At 51.1% G+C, this 15,838-nt stretch overlaps 2 protein-coding genes across 2 annotated transcripts; both read left to right on the top strand.

The window, feature by feature from the left end:
* Positions 1-6,032: 6,032 nt before the first annotated feature.
* LOC134730900 (exonuclease GOR-like) lies at positions 6,033-6,980 on the top strand (the record flags this gene model as incomplete). Its single annotated transcript, XM_063606572.1, has 1 exon — positions 6,033-6,980. A coding segment is annotated over exon 1 (948 nt), but the record flags the coding sequence as incomplete, so codon positions are not given.
* Positions 6,981-14,478: 7,498 nt separating this feature from the next.
* LOC134730899 (exonuclease GOR-like) lies at positions 14,479-15,426 on the top strand (the record flags this gene model as incomplete). Its single annotated transcript, XM_063606571.1, has 1 exon — positions 14,479-15,426. A coding segment is annotated over exon 1 (948 nt), but the record flags the coding sequence as incomplete, so codon positions are not given.
* Between the last annotated feature and the right edge of the window lie 412 nt (positions 15,427-15,838).

Genomic DNA, 15,838 nt, shown 5'->3' with positions numbered 1-15,838 from the left:
AAAGAAGAAAAGAAAGAAGAATCAAACAGATGCAGTAAAAAATGATAAAGGGGATATCACCACCGATCCCACAGAAATACAAACTACCATCAGACAATACTATCAGCACCTCTAAGCTAATGAACTAGAAAATCTAGAAGAAATGGATAAATTCCTGGACGCATACAACCTCCCCAGAGTAAACCAGGAAGAAGTTGAATGCCTGAGTAGACCACTAACAGGCTCTGAAATTGAGGCAATAATTAACAGCCTATCAAGCAATAAAACTCCAGGACCAGACGGATTCACAGCCGAATTCTACCAGAAGGACAAGGAGGAGCTGGTACCATGCCTTCTGAAACTATTCCAATCAACAGAAAAAGAGGGAATCCTCCCTCACTCATTTCATGAGGCCGGCATCATCCTGATCCCAAAGCCTGAGAGAGACACAACCCAAAAAGAGAATTTTAGGCCTATGTCCCTGAGGAACATCGATGGGAAAATCCTCCATAAAATACTGGAAAACCGAATCCAGCAGCACATCAAAGAGCTTATCCATCATGATGAAGTGGGCTTCATCCCTGACATGCAAGGCTGGTCCAACATATGCGAAACAATAAACATAATCCAGCATATAATCAGAACCAAAGACAGAAACCGCGTGATTATCTCAACAGATGCAGAAAAGGCCTTCGACAAAATTCAACAGCCCTTCATGCCAAAAACTCTCAATAAATTAGGTATTGATGGGACATCTCCCAAAATAATACGGGCTATTTAGGGCAAACCCACAGCCAATATCATACTGAATGGGCAAAAAGTGGAAGCGTTCCCTTTGCAAACTGCCACAAGACAGGGATGCCCTCTCTCACCACTCCTATTCAACATAGTGTTGGAACTTCTGCCCAGGGCAATCAGGCAGGAGTAAGAAATAAAGAGAAATCAATTAGGAAAAGAGGAAGTCAAATTGTCCCTGTTTGCAGATGACATGATTGAATATTTAGAAAACCCCATCGTCTCAGTCCAAAATCTCCTTAAGCTGATAAGCAACTTCAGCAAAGTCTCAGGATACAAAATCGAGGTGCAAAAATCACAAGAATTCTTATACACCAATAAGAGGCAAACAGAGAGCCAAATCATGAGTGAGCTCCCATTCACAATTGCTTCAAAGAGAATAAAATGCCTAGGAATCCAACTAACAAGGGATGTGAAGGACCTCTTCAAGGAGAACTACAAAGCATTGCTCCACGAACTAAAAGAGGAGACAAACAAATGGAAGAATATTCCACCATCACGGATTGGAAGAATCAATATGGTGAAAATGGCCATACTGCCCAAGGTATATTATAGATTCAATGCCATCCCCATCAAACTACCAATGACTTTCTTCACAGAACTGGAAAAAACTGCTTTAAAGCTCATATGGAACCACAAAACGGCCCCCACGGCCAACATAATCCTAAGCCAAAAGAACAAAGATGGAGGCATCAAGCTGTCCGACTTCAAGCTACAGTAGAAGGCTACAGTAACCAAAGAGCATGCTATCGGTTGCCGTTTTGGTTACCGTAGACCAATGGAACAGAATAGAGCCCTCAGAAATAATACGACACATCTACAACCATCTGATCTTTGACAAACCTGACAAAAACAAGAAATGGGGATATGATTCCCTATTTAAAAAATGGTGCTGGGAAAACAGGCTAGCCATATGTCGAAAGCTGAAATCGGATCCCTTCCTTACACCTTGTACAAAAATTAATTCAAGACAGATGAAAGACTTAAATGTTAGATCTTAAACCATACAAACCCTAGGAGAAAACCCAGCCAATACCATTGAGGACAAAGGCATGGGCAAGGACCTCATGTCTAAAACGCCAAAAGCAATGGCAACGAAAGCCAACATTGACAAACAGCATCTAATTACACTAAAGACGTTCTGCATAGCTAAAGAAACTCCCATGAGAGTGAACAGGCATCCTGCAGAAAGGGAGAAAATTTTTGCAATCTACTCATCTGAAAAAAGGCTAATATCCAGAATCTACTAAGACCTCAAACAGAGTTACAAGAAAAACCAAACAAGCCCATCAACAAGTGGGGGAAGGATATGAAGAGACACTTCTCAAAAGAAGACATTTATGCAGCCAACAGACACATGAAAAAATGCTCATCAACACTGGCCATCAGAGAAATGCAAATCAAATCCGCAATGAGATATCATCTCACACCAGTTAGAATAGCGATCATTAAAAAGTCAGGAAACAACAGGTGCTGGAGAGGTAGTGGACAAATAGGAACACTTTTACACTGTTGGTGGGACTGTAAACTAGTTCAACGGTAGTGGAAGATAGTGTGGCGAATCCTCAAGGATCTCGAAATAGAAATACCGTTTGACCCAGCCATCCCATTGCTGGGTATACATACCCATAGGATTAGAAATCATGCTGCTAAAAGGACACACGCAGAAGTATGTTTATTGCGGCACCATTCACAGTAGCAAAGACTTGGAACCAACCCAGATGTCCATCAATGATAGACTGGATTAAGAAAATGTGGCACAAATACACCATGGAATACTATGCAGCCATGAAAAAGCATGAGTTCATCCCCTTTGGAGGGACACGGATGAAGCTGGAAACCATCATTCTTAGCAAACTATCGCAAGGACAAAAAAAGCAAACACCGCATGTTCTCATTCATAGGTGGGAATTGAAGTATGAGAACGCTTGGACACAGAAAGGGGAACATCACACACCGGGGTCTGTCATGGGCGGGGGGAGGGGGAGGGATAGCATTAAGAGATATACCTAATGTAAATGACTAGTGAATGGGTGCAACACACCAACCAGGTGAATCTTGGAAGGCAAAAGCTACTGAATTTAGCGAATTTGTGGAGGCATTCCCAGAAATCAGCCAGGTGAAGTATCACACAACCGAAGACTGCACAACTCCTGTAAGGCAGCACGATGCGGCAAACCCAGACGGCCACTCTTCTCACCCCTCCTCCGTTGGCTGTTCTGGGTAACGAGGTTCAAAAGTCACCTAGGCAACTGCCAAAATAGCTGAAATGGAGTAAGGGCTTCAGGCTGGTGACTAGCAGAGGTCCACCTGACCCCCGTAAGCTGCTGAACAAGAAGGGCTGCCAGAAATGTCCCCCTAGGGAATTTGGTGGAGACGAAGACCCGCTCACTGGACAAGGGTTCCTCCCAGGAGACGCCCGAGCGGAAGAAACGGGCTGTGAGCCACGCCCTTTCACCCTCCGCTACCCCGCCCTGGGCTGGTGAAGGTGCGCGTAAGGATGAGGACTACTGAGCCCTGAAGAAATAAATCCTTCCCCTTTGACCCCAAGGAGGATTGCCTGTGAGGATCTTCAACGAGTCTACCCGTGTCTAGACACGGGAGCAGGTCTGTCCGGCACAGCACCTCCCTCAAGGAGGAGAAGAGTGAGGAGAAAGGAAACTCAAGTCTGACCATTCTGTCCTGGGAGAGAAGAGGAGGATCTCATCTCTCATCTGTCCAAGCAAGGCAAGGAGACTTTCTCTCATCTTTCCAAGCAAGATGACTTTTTATAATTAGGAAACAAAAAGAATTTAGAAGGAATGAAAGCAGCCCGTAAGGTGCATTCCTAAGGACTGCCCATTGAAACTGACACAATTGCCCTTGTTTGATGAGAGGAAGGAGCAGAGCACTGAGGTGGTGAACAGGGATCTAGTGAGACTTTCCCAGCATGTTTCTACCAAAGCTTTCTCTAAGCTTCTCGGAACACTCTCCTAATAAGCAGATGTTTGGCCCTTCAGAAAGTCAACAAGCAAAATGCCTTGAGTGTCCCAAAACACTGATGCCATGATGTTGGCTCCTGACTGGCCTCCTTTTCCTTTGACTGGACCACTGCCACCTCTCGGTAGCCGTCGCTTTGATGATGCTTTGCCTTCGAGGTCATATTGGTAAAGCCATGTTCCAACTTCCGGTTACAATTTGTCAGAGGGATGCGTCAGGATCGTGATCCCTCCTGTTTAAAATTTCCACTGATAGCTCTCGTCGTAACTGCAGCTCATCTGGGCACAGTGGTTTTCACAGCCACTGCAGGATTCATCTCCCACATCTTCTCACCTCTTCTTGAAACAAGCTATACATTCGTAAAGAGTTCATTTCTTTGGGGTAGTGTCCTTAGAAGCTTTTGTGAAAACATCAATGATTTCTTCATTCTTCCACCCAAGCTTCACCAGAAATTTGATGTTTGCTCTTGCTGCAATTTTCGTGGAATTCATGTTGCTCTGATAGGAGTCCTTTTCAGTGGATGTCTCATCCTTCTCAGTGCCTCAAACTCGATCTAGTTCAGAAAGGTTATAAGAAGTTCGGACAAGTTTATTTGAGTGCAAACCAGTGGAAACCCATGCATAGTTTCTTCACCATGTGCATTTTCTATGAACCTTTTGAAGAACCCCTGTGTTGAACATTGCCCAAGTCGTGGGAGAGAAGTGGGTGCGGTCCACTTCCTGTCCTCAATTTGCCCGCAGCGGAGGAGTGCAGAGAGCAGGGAAACGCAACCCCAGAGAGATCCTGCCCTGCAGCATGCAGCAGACTGCTGGCCCAGTCCTGGCTCCATGGGGTGCTGTGTGGGCCCAAGCAAGTTGACCAAACTCCCTGACGCTGAAATGAATCCTAGGTGGCCCAATTCCAGTAGCCATTATAGGACTGCCCTGCAGGGACAGTTAATTAACTCAGGAAAAGCAACCTAGCTCCAAGGTTAGCAACCAGGAGTTCCAGTTGATTCCATTAGTGCACCCCTTGAGGCATTCCCAAGCTGGAGTCTGGTGGAAGATGAGGCTCAGTGTGATTGGATGGAAGCACCAACCTATCAAGGAGAAGTCCCACCCACTCTGCCCTGTGCGTCTATAAAGGCGACGGGTGGCGGCCGCGGCACTCATTGAAGCCGCCAGTTGGGAGAGGAGCAGAGCCAGGCCGGTGCTCCCGAAGGCAGCAAGATGTTGCGAGCCACAGCTCCCTGCTGGTTCCCACCTGGATACCCAGAAGCTAAGAAGGTGGCCGAGGAGGCGGCCCTGGAGGCAAGAAGCCGCCAGTTGGGAGCGGAGCAGAGCCAGGCCGGTGCTCCCGAAGGCAGCAAGATGTTGCGAGCCACAGCTCCCTGCTGGTTCCCACCTGGATACCCAGAAGCTAAGAAGGTGGCCGAGGAGGCGGCCCTGGATGCAAGAAGCCGCCAGTTGGGAGCGGAGCAGAGCCAGGCCGGTGCTCCCGAAGGCAGCAAGATGTTGCGAGCCACAGCTCCCTGCTGGTTCCCACCTGGATACCCAGAAGCTAAGAAGGTGGCCGAGGAGGCGGCCCTCGAGGCTCCAGAATTCCCCCTGCCCTCTCATCAGCCTGCCCAGAGCTTCGGGCTCCGGGTGCCCCAGATGCACAACCAGGCCTCCGCATTTGTGGACATCCAGGCGGAGCCCCAGAACAGGGGTCCGGCGGTGCCCCCAGCGTGTCCCAAGGTGGTGACGGAGGCGTGCTACTTCCCTGCACAGAGGGGATCGGCCTGCTGCTTGCCAGCCGCCCCAAGGCTGACAGAGAGGCCCTCGGGAGTCCGCATCTCAGCCCCCAGGAAGAGGAAGACGATCGCCCAGTCTTCCAGCCCTTGCTTGGTCACAGGTTGCACAGATGCCAAGAGAACCCGCGTGGCCAGCAGCAGCCAACGCTCCAGTGGCTCCAAGGTCGGCAGACAGCCAGGGAAGACGCGCAACAGGTCAGGGATGGCATGCAAGACCACCACCACCATCAGCTCTAAGCGAATCGTCCGTCGTCCATCCTTACCGAGTTTGAAGAAACCTATTGTCCTCCGAAGGTCTGGGTGCAAAGTCGCCACCGTCCTCCGCCGAGGCTATCTCCAACTGTTCACCGAAGAGTGTCTCAAGTTCTGCGCCTCCAAGCAGGAGGCCGAGGAGAAGGCGCTGAACGAGGAGAAGGTGGCCTACGACTGCAGCCCCAACAAGAACAGGTACCTGAACGTGGTCCTGAACACCCTCAAGAGACTGAAGGGCCTGACCCCCAGCTCCATGCCGGGCCTCAGCAGGGCCGCCCTGTACAGCCGCCTCCAGGAGTTCCTGCTCAGCCAGGACCAGCTCGAGGAGAACGGCTACCCCTTCCCGCACCCTGAGCGGCCCGGAGGCGCCGTCCTCTTCACTGGCCAGGGGAAGGGGCCCGGCGACTCCTCCTGCAGGGTCTGCTGCCGTTGTGGCACCGAGTACCTGGTGTCCTCCTCGGGCCGCTGTGTACGCGACCAGTTGTGTTATTATCACTGGGGGCGGGTCCGCTCGAGCCAGGTGGCTGGAGGCCGGGTTAGCCAGTACACCTGCTGTGCAGCTGCTCCTGGCTCTGTCGGCTGCCAGGTGGCAAAGCAGCACGTGCGGGACGGCCGCAAGGACAGCCTCGATGGCTTCGTGGAGACCTTCAAGAAAGAGTTGTCCAGAGACGCTTATCCAGGAATCTACGCCTTGGACTGTGAGATGTGCTACACCACGCATGGCCTAGAGCTGACCCGCGTCACCGTGGTGGACGCCGACATGCGAGTGGTGTACGACACCTTCGTCAAGCCCGACAACGAGATCGTGGACTACAACACCAGGTTTTCCGGAGTCACCGAGGCCGACGTCGCCAAGACGAGCATCACCTTGCCCCAAGTGCAAGCCATCCTGCTGAGCTTTTTCAGCGCCCAAACCATCCTCATCGGGCACAGCCTGGAGAGCGATCTGCTGGCCCTGAAGCTCATCCACAGCACCGTGGTGGACACGGCCGTGCTCTTCCCGCACTACCTGGGTTTCCCCTACAAGCGTTCCCTCAGGAATCTCGCGGCCGACTACCTGGGACAGATCATCCAGGACAGCCAGGACGGCCACAACTCCAGCGAGGACGCAAACGCCTGCCTGCAGCTGGTGATGTGGAAGGTCCGACAGCGCGCCCAGATCCAGCCACGCCACCGGTCCGCCTCTCCCGCCGCCCTGGCCTGTCCTTGGCCCCAGGCCCCTTCCACAACCGCCATCAGTCCTGAGAGCTCACCCTGTCCACCTCGCCGCAAGGCCAAAGAAACCGGAGCAGTCGACGGCAGGAGAGGGCAAAAAGCCAAGAGTAACCCCAACCGGCCACTCCCAGTCCCCCGGAATCCCTGCCGCGGACCCTCGGGCCTGTCCCCATCCCTCTGCCCTTCCCAGACCTCTGTCCTTCCACTAATCGCCTCCCGCAGCACCGAGCCGCCACTCCCAGTCCCCCGAGTCCCTGCCGCGCCCCCTCGCGCCTGTCCACATCCCTCTGCCCATCCGAGACCTCTGTCCTTACACCACTAGCCACCCATCGTGGGACTTCCATGGCCTCTGAGTACAAGGCCAGCCCCCCGGCCCACCAGCTTTCTGAATGTGTGCTTACCTGTTTTTCTCGAGAGGCACCACAGTGAGGTGGGTGAAGCACTTAGGCTCTGGAGTTAGATATCTGGGTTCAAGGCCAAATTCCACCACTTACTAGGTTTCTAATATTGCACAGATAATGTCTTTGCGCTTCTACCTTTTGATCTTTAAAGTGTGATCAAAAGAGACTTAGACTCCCACATCATAATCATGGGAAACTTTAACAGCCCTCTGTAAACATTAGACAGACCAACGAGACAGAAATCTAAAAAGGATATCCAGGAATTGAACTCAGCTCTGCACCAAGCGGACCTAGGAGACATCTACAGAACGCTCCACACCAAATCCACAGAATATACATGCTTCTCAGCACCACATCACACTTATTTCCACATTGACCACATAGTTGGAAGTAAAGCACTCCTCAGTAAATGTGAAATAACAGAAATTACTACAAACGGTCTCTCAGACCACATTGCAATCAAAGTAGACCTCAGGATAAAGAAACTCACTCAAAACCGCTCAACTGCATGGAATCCGGACACCCTGCTCCTTAATGAGTACTGGGTACATAACGAAATGAAGGCAGAAAGAAAGATATTCTCTGAAACCAATGAAAACAAAGGCACAACATACCAGAATCTCTGCGTCACATTTAAAGCAGTGTGTAGAGGGAAATTTATAGCACTAATTGCCCACGAGAGAAAGCAGGAAAAATCAAAAATGCATACCCTAACATGACCATTAAAAGAATGAGAGAAGCAAGAGCAAACACATTCAAAAACTAGCAGAAGGCAAGAAATAACTAAGATCCGAGCAGAACTGATGGAGATAGAGACACAATAAACCCTTCAACAAATCAATGAATCCAGGAGCGGGTTTTTTGCAGTGATCAACAAAATTGATAGAGCACTAGCAAGACTAAGAAAGAAGAAAAGAAAGAAGAATCAAACAGATGCAGTAAAAAATGATAAAGGGGATATCACCACCGATCCCACAGAAATACAAACTACCATCAGACAATACTATCAGCACCTCTAAGCTAATGAACTAGAAAATCTAGAAGAAATGGATAAATTCCTGGACGCATACAACCTCCCCAGAGTAAACCAGGAAGAAGTTGAATGCCTGAGTAGACCACTAACAGGCTCTGAAATTGAGGCAATAATTAACAGCCTATCAAGCAATAAAACTCCAGGACCAGACGGATTCACAGCCGAATTCTACCAGAAGGACAAGGAGGAGCTGGTACCATGCCTTCTGAAACTATTCCAATCAACAGAAAAAGAGGGAATCCTCCCTCACTCATTTCATGAGGCCGGCATCATCCTGATCCCAAAGCCTGAGAGAGACACAACCCAAAAAGAGAATTTTAGGCCTATGTCCCTGAGGAACATCGATGGGAAAATCCTCCATAAAATACTGGAAAACCGAATCCAGCAGCACATCAAAGAGCTTATCCATCATGATGAAGTGGGCTTCATCCCTGACATGCAAGGCTGGTCCAACATATGCGAAACAATAAACATAATCCAGCATATAATCAGAACCAAAGACAGAAACCGCGTGATTATCTCAACAGATGCAGAAAAGGCCTTCGACAAAATTCAACAGCCCTTCATGCCAAAAACTCTCAATAAATTAGGTATTGATGGGACATCTCCCAAAATAATACGGGCTATTTAGGGCAAACCCACAGCCAATATCATACTGAATGGGCAAAAAGTGGAAGCATTCCCTTTGCAAACTGCCACAAGACAGGGATGCCCTCTCTCACCACTCCTATTCAACATAGAGTTGGAACTTCTGCCCAGGGCAATCAGGCAGCAGAAAGAAATAAAGAGAAATCAATTAGGAAAAGAGGAAGTCAAATTGTCCCTGTTTGCAGATGACATGATTGAATATTTAGAAAACCCCATCGTCTCAGTCCAAAATCTCCTTAAGCTGATAAGCAACTTCAGCAAAGTCTCAGGATACAAAATCGAGGTGCAAAAATCACAAGCATTCTTATACACCAATAACAGGCAAACAGAGAGCCAAATCATGAGTGAGCTCCCATTCACAATTGCTTCAAAGAGAATAAAATGCCTAGGAATCCAACTAACAAGGGATGTGAAGGACCTCTTCAAGGAGAACTACAAAGCATTGCTCCACGAACTAAAAGAGGAGACAAACAAATGGAAGAATATTCCACCATCACGGATTGGAAGAATCAATATCGTGAAAATGGCCATACTGCCCAAGGTAAATTATAGATTCAATGCCATCCCCATCAAACTACCAATGACTTTCTTCACAGAACTGGAAAAAACTGCTTTAAAGCTCATATGGAACCACAAAACGGCCCCCACTGCCAACATAATCCTAAGCCAAAAGAACAAAGATGGAGGCATCAAGCTGTCCGACTTCAAGCTACAGTAGAAGGCTACAGTAACCAAAGAGCATGCTATCGGTTGCCGTTTTGGTTACCGTAGACCAATGGAACAGAATAGAGACCTCAGAAATAATACGACACATCTACAACCATCTGATCTTTGACAAACCTGACAAAAACAAGAAATGGGGAAAGGATTCCCTATTTAAAAAAATGGTGCTGGGAAAACAGGCTAGCCATATGTCGAAAGCTGAAATGGGATCCCTTCCTTACACCTTGTACAAAAATTAATTCAAGACAGATGAAAGACTTAAATGTTAGATCTTAAACCATACAAACCCTAGGAGAAAACCCAGCCAATACCATTGAGGACAAAGGCATGGGCAAGGACCTCATGTCTAAAACACCAAAAGCAATGGCAACGAAAGCCAACATTGACAAACAGCATCTAATTACACTAAAGACGTTCTGCATAGCTAAAGAAACTCCCATGAGAGTGAACAGGCATCCTGCAGAAAGGGAGAACATTTTTGCAATCTACTCATCTGACAAAAGGCTAATATCCAGAATCTACTAAGACCTCAAACAGAGTTACAAGAAAAACCAAACAAGCCCATCAACAAGTGGGGGAAGGATATGAAGAGACACTTCTCAAAAGAAGACATTTATGTAGCCAACAGACACATGAAAAAATGCTCATCAAAACTGGCCATCAGAGAAATGCAAATCAAATCCGCAGTGAGATATCATCTCACACCAGTTAGAATAGCGATCATTAAAAAGTCAGGAAACAACAGGTGCTGGAGAGGTAGTGGACAAATAGGAACACTTTTACACTGTTGGTGGGACTGTAAACTAGTTCAACGGTAGTGGAAGATAGTGTGGCAAATCCTCAAGGATCTCGAAATAGAAATACCGTTTGACCCAGCCATCCCATTGCTGGGTATGTATACCCATAGGATTAGAAATCATGCTGCTAAAAGGACACACGCAGACGTATGTTTATTGCGGCACCATTCACAGTAGCAAAGACTTGGAACCAACCCAGATGTCCATCAATGGTAGACTGGATTAAGAAAATGTGGCACAAATACACCATGGAATACTATGCAGCCATGAAAAAGCATGAGTTCATCCCCTTTGGAGGGACACGGATGAAGCTGGAAACCATCATTCTTAGCAAACTATCGCAAGGACAAAAAAAGCAAACACCGCATGTTCTCATTCATAGGTGGGAATTGAAGTATGAGAACGCTTGGACACAGAAAGGGGAACATCACACACCGGGGCCTGTCATGGGCGGGGGGAGGGGGAGGGATAGCATTAAGAGATATACCTAATGTAAATGACTAGTGAATGGGTGCAACACACCAACCAGGTGAATCTTGGAAGGCAAAAGCTACTGAATTTAGCGAATTTGTGGAGGCATTCCCAGAAATCAGCCAGGTGAAGTATCACACAACCGAAGACTGCACAACTCCTGTAAGGCAGCACGATGCGGCAAACCCAGACGGCCACTCTTCTCACCCCTCCTCCGTTGGCTGTTCTGGGTAATGAGGTTCAAAAGTCACCTAGGCAACTGCCAAAATAGCTGAAATGGAGTAAGGGCTTCAGGCTGGTGACTAGCAGAGGTCCACCTGACCCCCGTAAGCTGCTGAACAAGAAGGGCTGCCAGAAATGTCCCCCTAGGTAATTTGGTGGAGAGGAAGACCCGCTCACTGGACAAGGGTTCCTCCCAGGAGACGCCCGAGCGGAAGAAACGGGCTGTGAGCCACGCCCTTTCACCCTCCGCTACCCCGCCCTGGGCTGGTGAAGGTGCGCGTAAGGATGAGGACTACTGAGCCCTGAAGAAATAAATCCTTCCCCTTTGACCCCAAGGAGAATTGCCTGTGAGGATCTTCAACGAGTCTACCCGTGTCTAGACACGGGAGCAGGTCTGTCCGGCACAGCACCTCCCTCAAGGAGGAGAAGAGTGAGGAGAAAGGAAACTCAAGTCTGACCATTCTGTCCTGGGAGAGAAGAGGAGGATCTCATCTCTCATCTGTCCAAGCAAGGCAAGGAGACTTTCTCTCATCTTTCCAAGCAAGGCAAGGAGACTTTGTATAATTAGGAAACAAAAAGAATTTAGAAGGAATGAAAGCAGCCCGTAAGGTGCATTCCTAAGGACTGCCCATTGAAACTGACACAATTGCCCTTGTTTGATGAGAGGAATGAGCAGAGCACTGAGGTGGTGAACAGGGATCTAGTGAGACTTTCCCAGCATGTTTCTACCAAAGCTTTCTCTAAGCTTCTCAGAACACTCTCCTAATAAGCAGATGTTTGGCCCTTCAGAAAGTCAACAAGCAAAATGCCTTGAGTGTCCCAAAACACTGATGCCATGATGTTGGCTCCTGACTGGCCTCCTTTTCCTTTGACTGGACCACTGCCACCTCTCGGTAGCCGTCGCTTTGATGATGCTTTGCCTTCGAGGTCATATTGGTAAAGCCATGTTCCAACTTCCGGTTACAATTTGTCAGAGGGATGCGTCAGGATCGTGATCCCTCCTGTTTAAAATTTCCACTGATAGCTCTCGTCGTAACTGCAGCTGATCTGGGCACAGTGGTTTTCACAGCCACTGCAGGATTCATCTCCCACATCTTCTCACCTCTTCTTGAAACAAGCTATACATTCGTAAAGAGTTCATTTCTTTGGGGTAGTGTCCTTAGAAGCTTTTGTGAAAACATCAATGATTTCTTCATTCTTCCACCCAAGCTTCACCAGAAATTTGATGTTTGCTCTTGCTGCAATTTTCGTGGAATTCATGTTGCTCTGATAGGAGTCCTTTTCAGTGGATGTCTCATCCTTCTCAGTGCCTCAAACTCGATCTAGTTCAGAAAGGTTATAAGAAGTTCGGACAAGTTTATTTGAGTGCAAACCAGTGGAAACCCATGCATAGTTTCTTCACCATGTGCATTTTCTATGAACCTTTTGAAGAACCCCTGTGTTGAACATTGCCCAAGTCGTGGGAGAGAAGTGGGTGCGGTCCACTTCCTGTCCTCAATTTGCCCGCAGCGGAGGAGTGCAGAGAGCAGGGAAACGCAACCCCAGAGAGATCCTGCCCTGCAGCATGCAGCAGACTGCTGGCCCAGTCCTGGCTCCATGGGGTGCTGTGTGGGCCCAAGCAAGTTGACCAAACTCCCTGACGCTGAAATGAATCCTAGGTGGCCCAATTCCAGTAGCCATTATAGGACTGCCCTGCAGGGACAGTTAATTAACTCAGGAAAAGCAACCTAGCTCCAAGGTTAGCAACCAGGAGTTCCAGTTGATTCCATTAGTGCACCCCTTGAGGCATTCCCAAGCTGGAGTCTGGTGGAAGATGAGGCTCAGTGTGATTGGATGGAAGCACCAACCTATCAAGGAGAAGTCCCACCCACTCTGCCCTGTGCGTCTATAAAGGCGACGGGTGGCGGCCGCGGCACTCATTGAAGCCGCCAGTTGGGAGAGGAGCAGAGCCAGGCCGGTGCTCCCGAAGGCAGCAAGATGTTGCGAGCCACAGCTCCCTGCTGGTTCCCACCTGGATACCCAGAAGCTAAGAAGGTGGCCGAGGAGGCGGCCCTGGAGGCAAGAAGCCGCCAGTTGGGAGCGGAGCAGAGCCAGGCCGGTGCTCCCGAAGGCAGCAAGATGTTGCGAGCCACAGCTCCCTGCTGGTTCCCACCTGGATACCCAGAAGCTAAGAAGGTGGCCGAGGAGGCGGCCCTGGAGGCAAGAAGCCGCCAGTTGGGAGCGGAGCAGAGCCAGGCCGGTGCTCCCGAAGGCAGCAAGATGTTGCGAGCCACAGCTCCCTGCTGGTTCCCACCTGGATACCCAGAAGCTAAGAAGGTGGCCGAGGAGGCGGCCCTGGAGGCAATAAGCCGCCATTTGGGAGCGGAGCAGAGCCAGGCCGGTGCTCCCGAAGGCAGCAAGATGTTGCCAGCCACAGCTCCCTGCTGGTTCCCACCTGGATACCCAGAAGCTAAGAAGGTGGCCGAGGAGGCGGCCCTCGAGGCTCCAGAATTCCCCCTGCCCTCTCATCAGCCTGCCCAGAGCTTCGGGCTCCGGGTGCCCCAGATGCACAACCAGGCCTCCGCATTTGTGGACATCCAGGCGGAGCCCCAGAACAGGGGTCCGGCGGTGCCCCCAGCGTGTCCCAAGGTGGTGACGGAGGCGTGCTACTTCCCTGCACAGAGGGGATCGGCCTGCTGCTTGCCAGCCGCCCCAAGGCTGACAGAGAGGCCCTCGGGAGTCCGCATCTCAGCCCCCAGGAAGAGGAAGACGATCGCCCAGTCTTCCAGCCCTTGCTTGGTCACAGGTTGCACAGATGCCAAGAGAACCCGCGTGGCCAGCAGCAGCCAACGCTCCAGTGGCTCCAAGGTCGGCAGACAGCCAGGGAAGATGCGCAACAGGTCAGGGATGGCATGCAAGACCACCACCACCATCAGCTCTAAGCGAATCGTCCGTCGTCCATCCTTACCGAGTTTGAAGAAACCTATTGTCCTCCGAAGGTCTGGGTGCAAAGTCGCCACCGTCCTCCGCCGAGGCTATCTCCAACTGTTCACCGAAGAGTGTCTCAAGTTCTGCGCCTCCAAGCAGGAGGCCGAGGAGAAGGCGCTGAACGAGGAGAAGGTGGCCTACGACTGCAGCCCCAACAAGAACAGGTACCTGAACGTGGTCCTGAACACCCTCAAGAGACTGAAGGGCCTGACCCCCAGCTCCATGCCGGGCCTCAGCAGGGCCGCCCTGTACAGCCGCCTCCAGGAGTTCCTGCTCAGCCAGGACCAGCTCGAGGAGAACGGCTACCCCTTCCCGCACCCCGAGCGGCCCGGAGGCGCCGTCCTCTTCACTGGCCAGGGGAAGGGGCCCGGCGACTCCTCCTGCAGGGTCTGCTGCCGTTGTGGCACCGAGTACCTGGTGTCCTCCTCGGGCCGCTGTGTACGCGACCAGTTGTGTTATTATCACTGGGGGCGGGTCCGCTCGAGCCAGGTGGCTGGAGGCCGGGTTAGCCAGTACACCTGCTGTGCAGCTGCTCCTGGCTCTGTGGGCTGCCAGGTGGCAAAGCAGCACGTGCGGGACGGCCGCAAGGACAGCCTCGATGGCTTCGTGGAGACCTTCAAGAAAGAGTTGTCCAGAGACGCTTATCCAGGAATCTACGCCTTGGACTGTGAGATGTGCTACACCACGCATGGCCTAGAGCTGACCCGCGTCACCGTGGTGGACGCCGACATGCGAGTGGTGTACGACACCTTCGTCAAGCCCGACAACGAGATCGTGGACTACAACACCAGGTTTTCCGGAGTCACCGAGGCCGACGTCGCCAAGACGAGCATCACCTTGCCCCAAGTGCAAGCCATCCTGCTGAGCTTTTTCAGCGCCCAAACCATCCTCATCGGGCACAGCCTGGAGAGCGATCTGCTGGCCCTGAAGCTCATCCACAGCACCGTGGTGGACACGGCCGTGCTCTTCCCGCACTACCTGGGTTTCCCCTACAAGCGTTCCCTCAGGAATCTCGCGGCCGACTACCTGGGACAGATCATCCAGGACAGCCAGGACGGCCACAACTCCAGCGAGGACGCAAACGCCTGCCTGCAGCTGGTGATGTGGAAGGTCCGACAGCGCGCCCAGATCCAGCCACGCCACCGGTCCGCCTCTCCCGCCGCCCTGGCCTGTCCTTGGCCCCAGGCCCCTTCCACAACCGCCATCAGTCCTGAGAGCTCACCCTGTCCACCTCGCCGCAAGGCCAAAGAAACCGGAGCAGTCGACGGCAGGAGAGGGCAAAAAGCCAAGAGTAACCCCAACCGGCCACTCCCAGTCCCCCGGAATCCCTGCCGCGGACCCTCGGGCCTGTCCCCATCCCTCTGCCCTTCCCAGACCTCTGGCCTTCCACTAATCGCCTCCCGCAGCACCGAGCCGCCACTCCCAGTCCCCTGAGTCCCTGCCGCGCCCCCTCGCGCCTGTCCACATCCCTCTGCCCATCCGAGACCTCTGTCCTTACACCACTAGCCACCCATCGTGGGACTTCCATGGCCTCTGAGTACAAGGCCAGCCCCCCGGCCCACCAGCTTTCTGAATGTGTGCT

Source organism: Pan paniscus, chromosome 7 (genome assembly GCF_029289425.2).
Source record: "Pan paniscus chromosome 7, NHGRI_mPanPan1-v2.0_pri, whole genome shotgun sequence".
NCBI lineage: Eukaryota > Metazoa > Chordata > Mammalia > Primates > Hominidae > Pan > Pan paniscus.
This window is presented reverse-complemented; position numbering and strand designations above follow the sequence as displayed.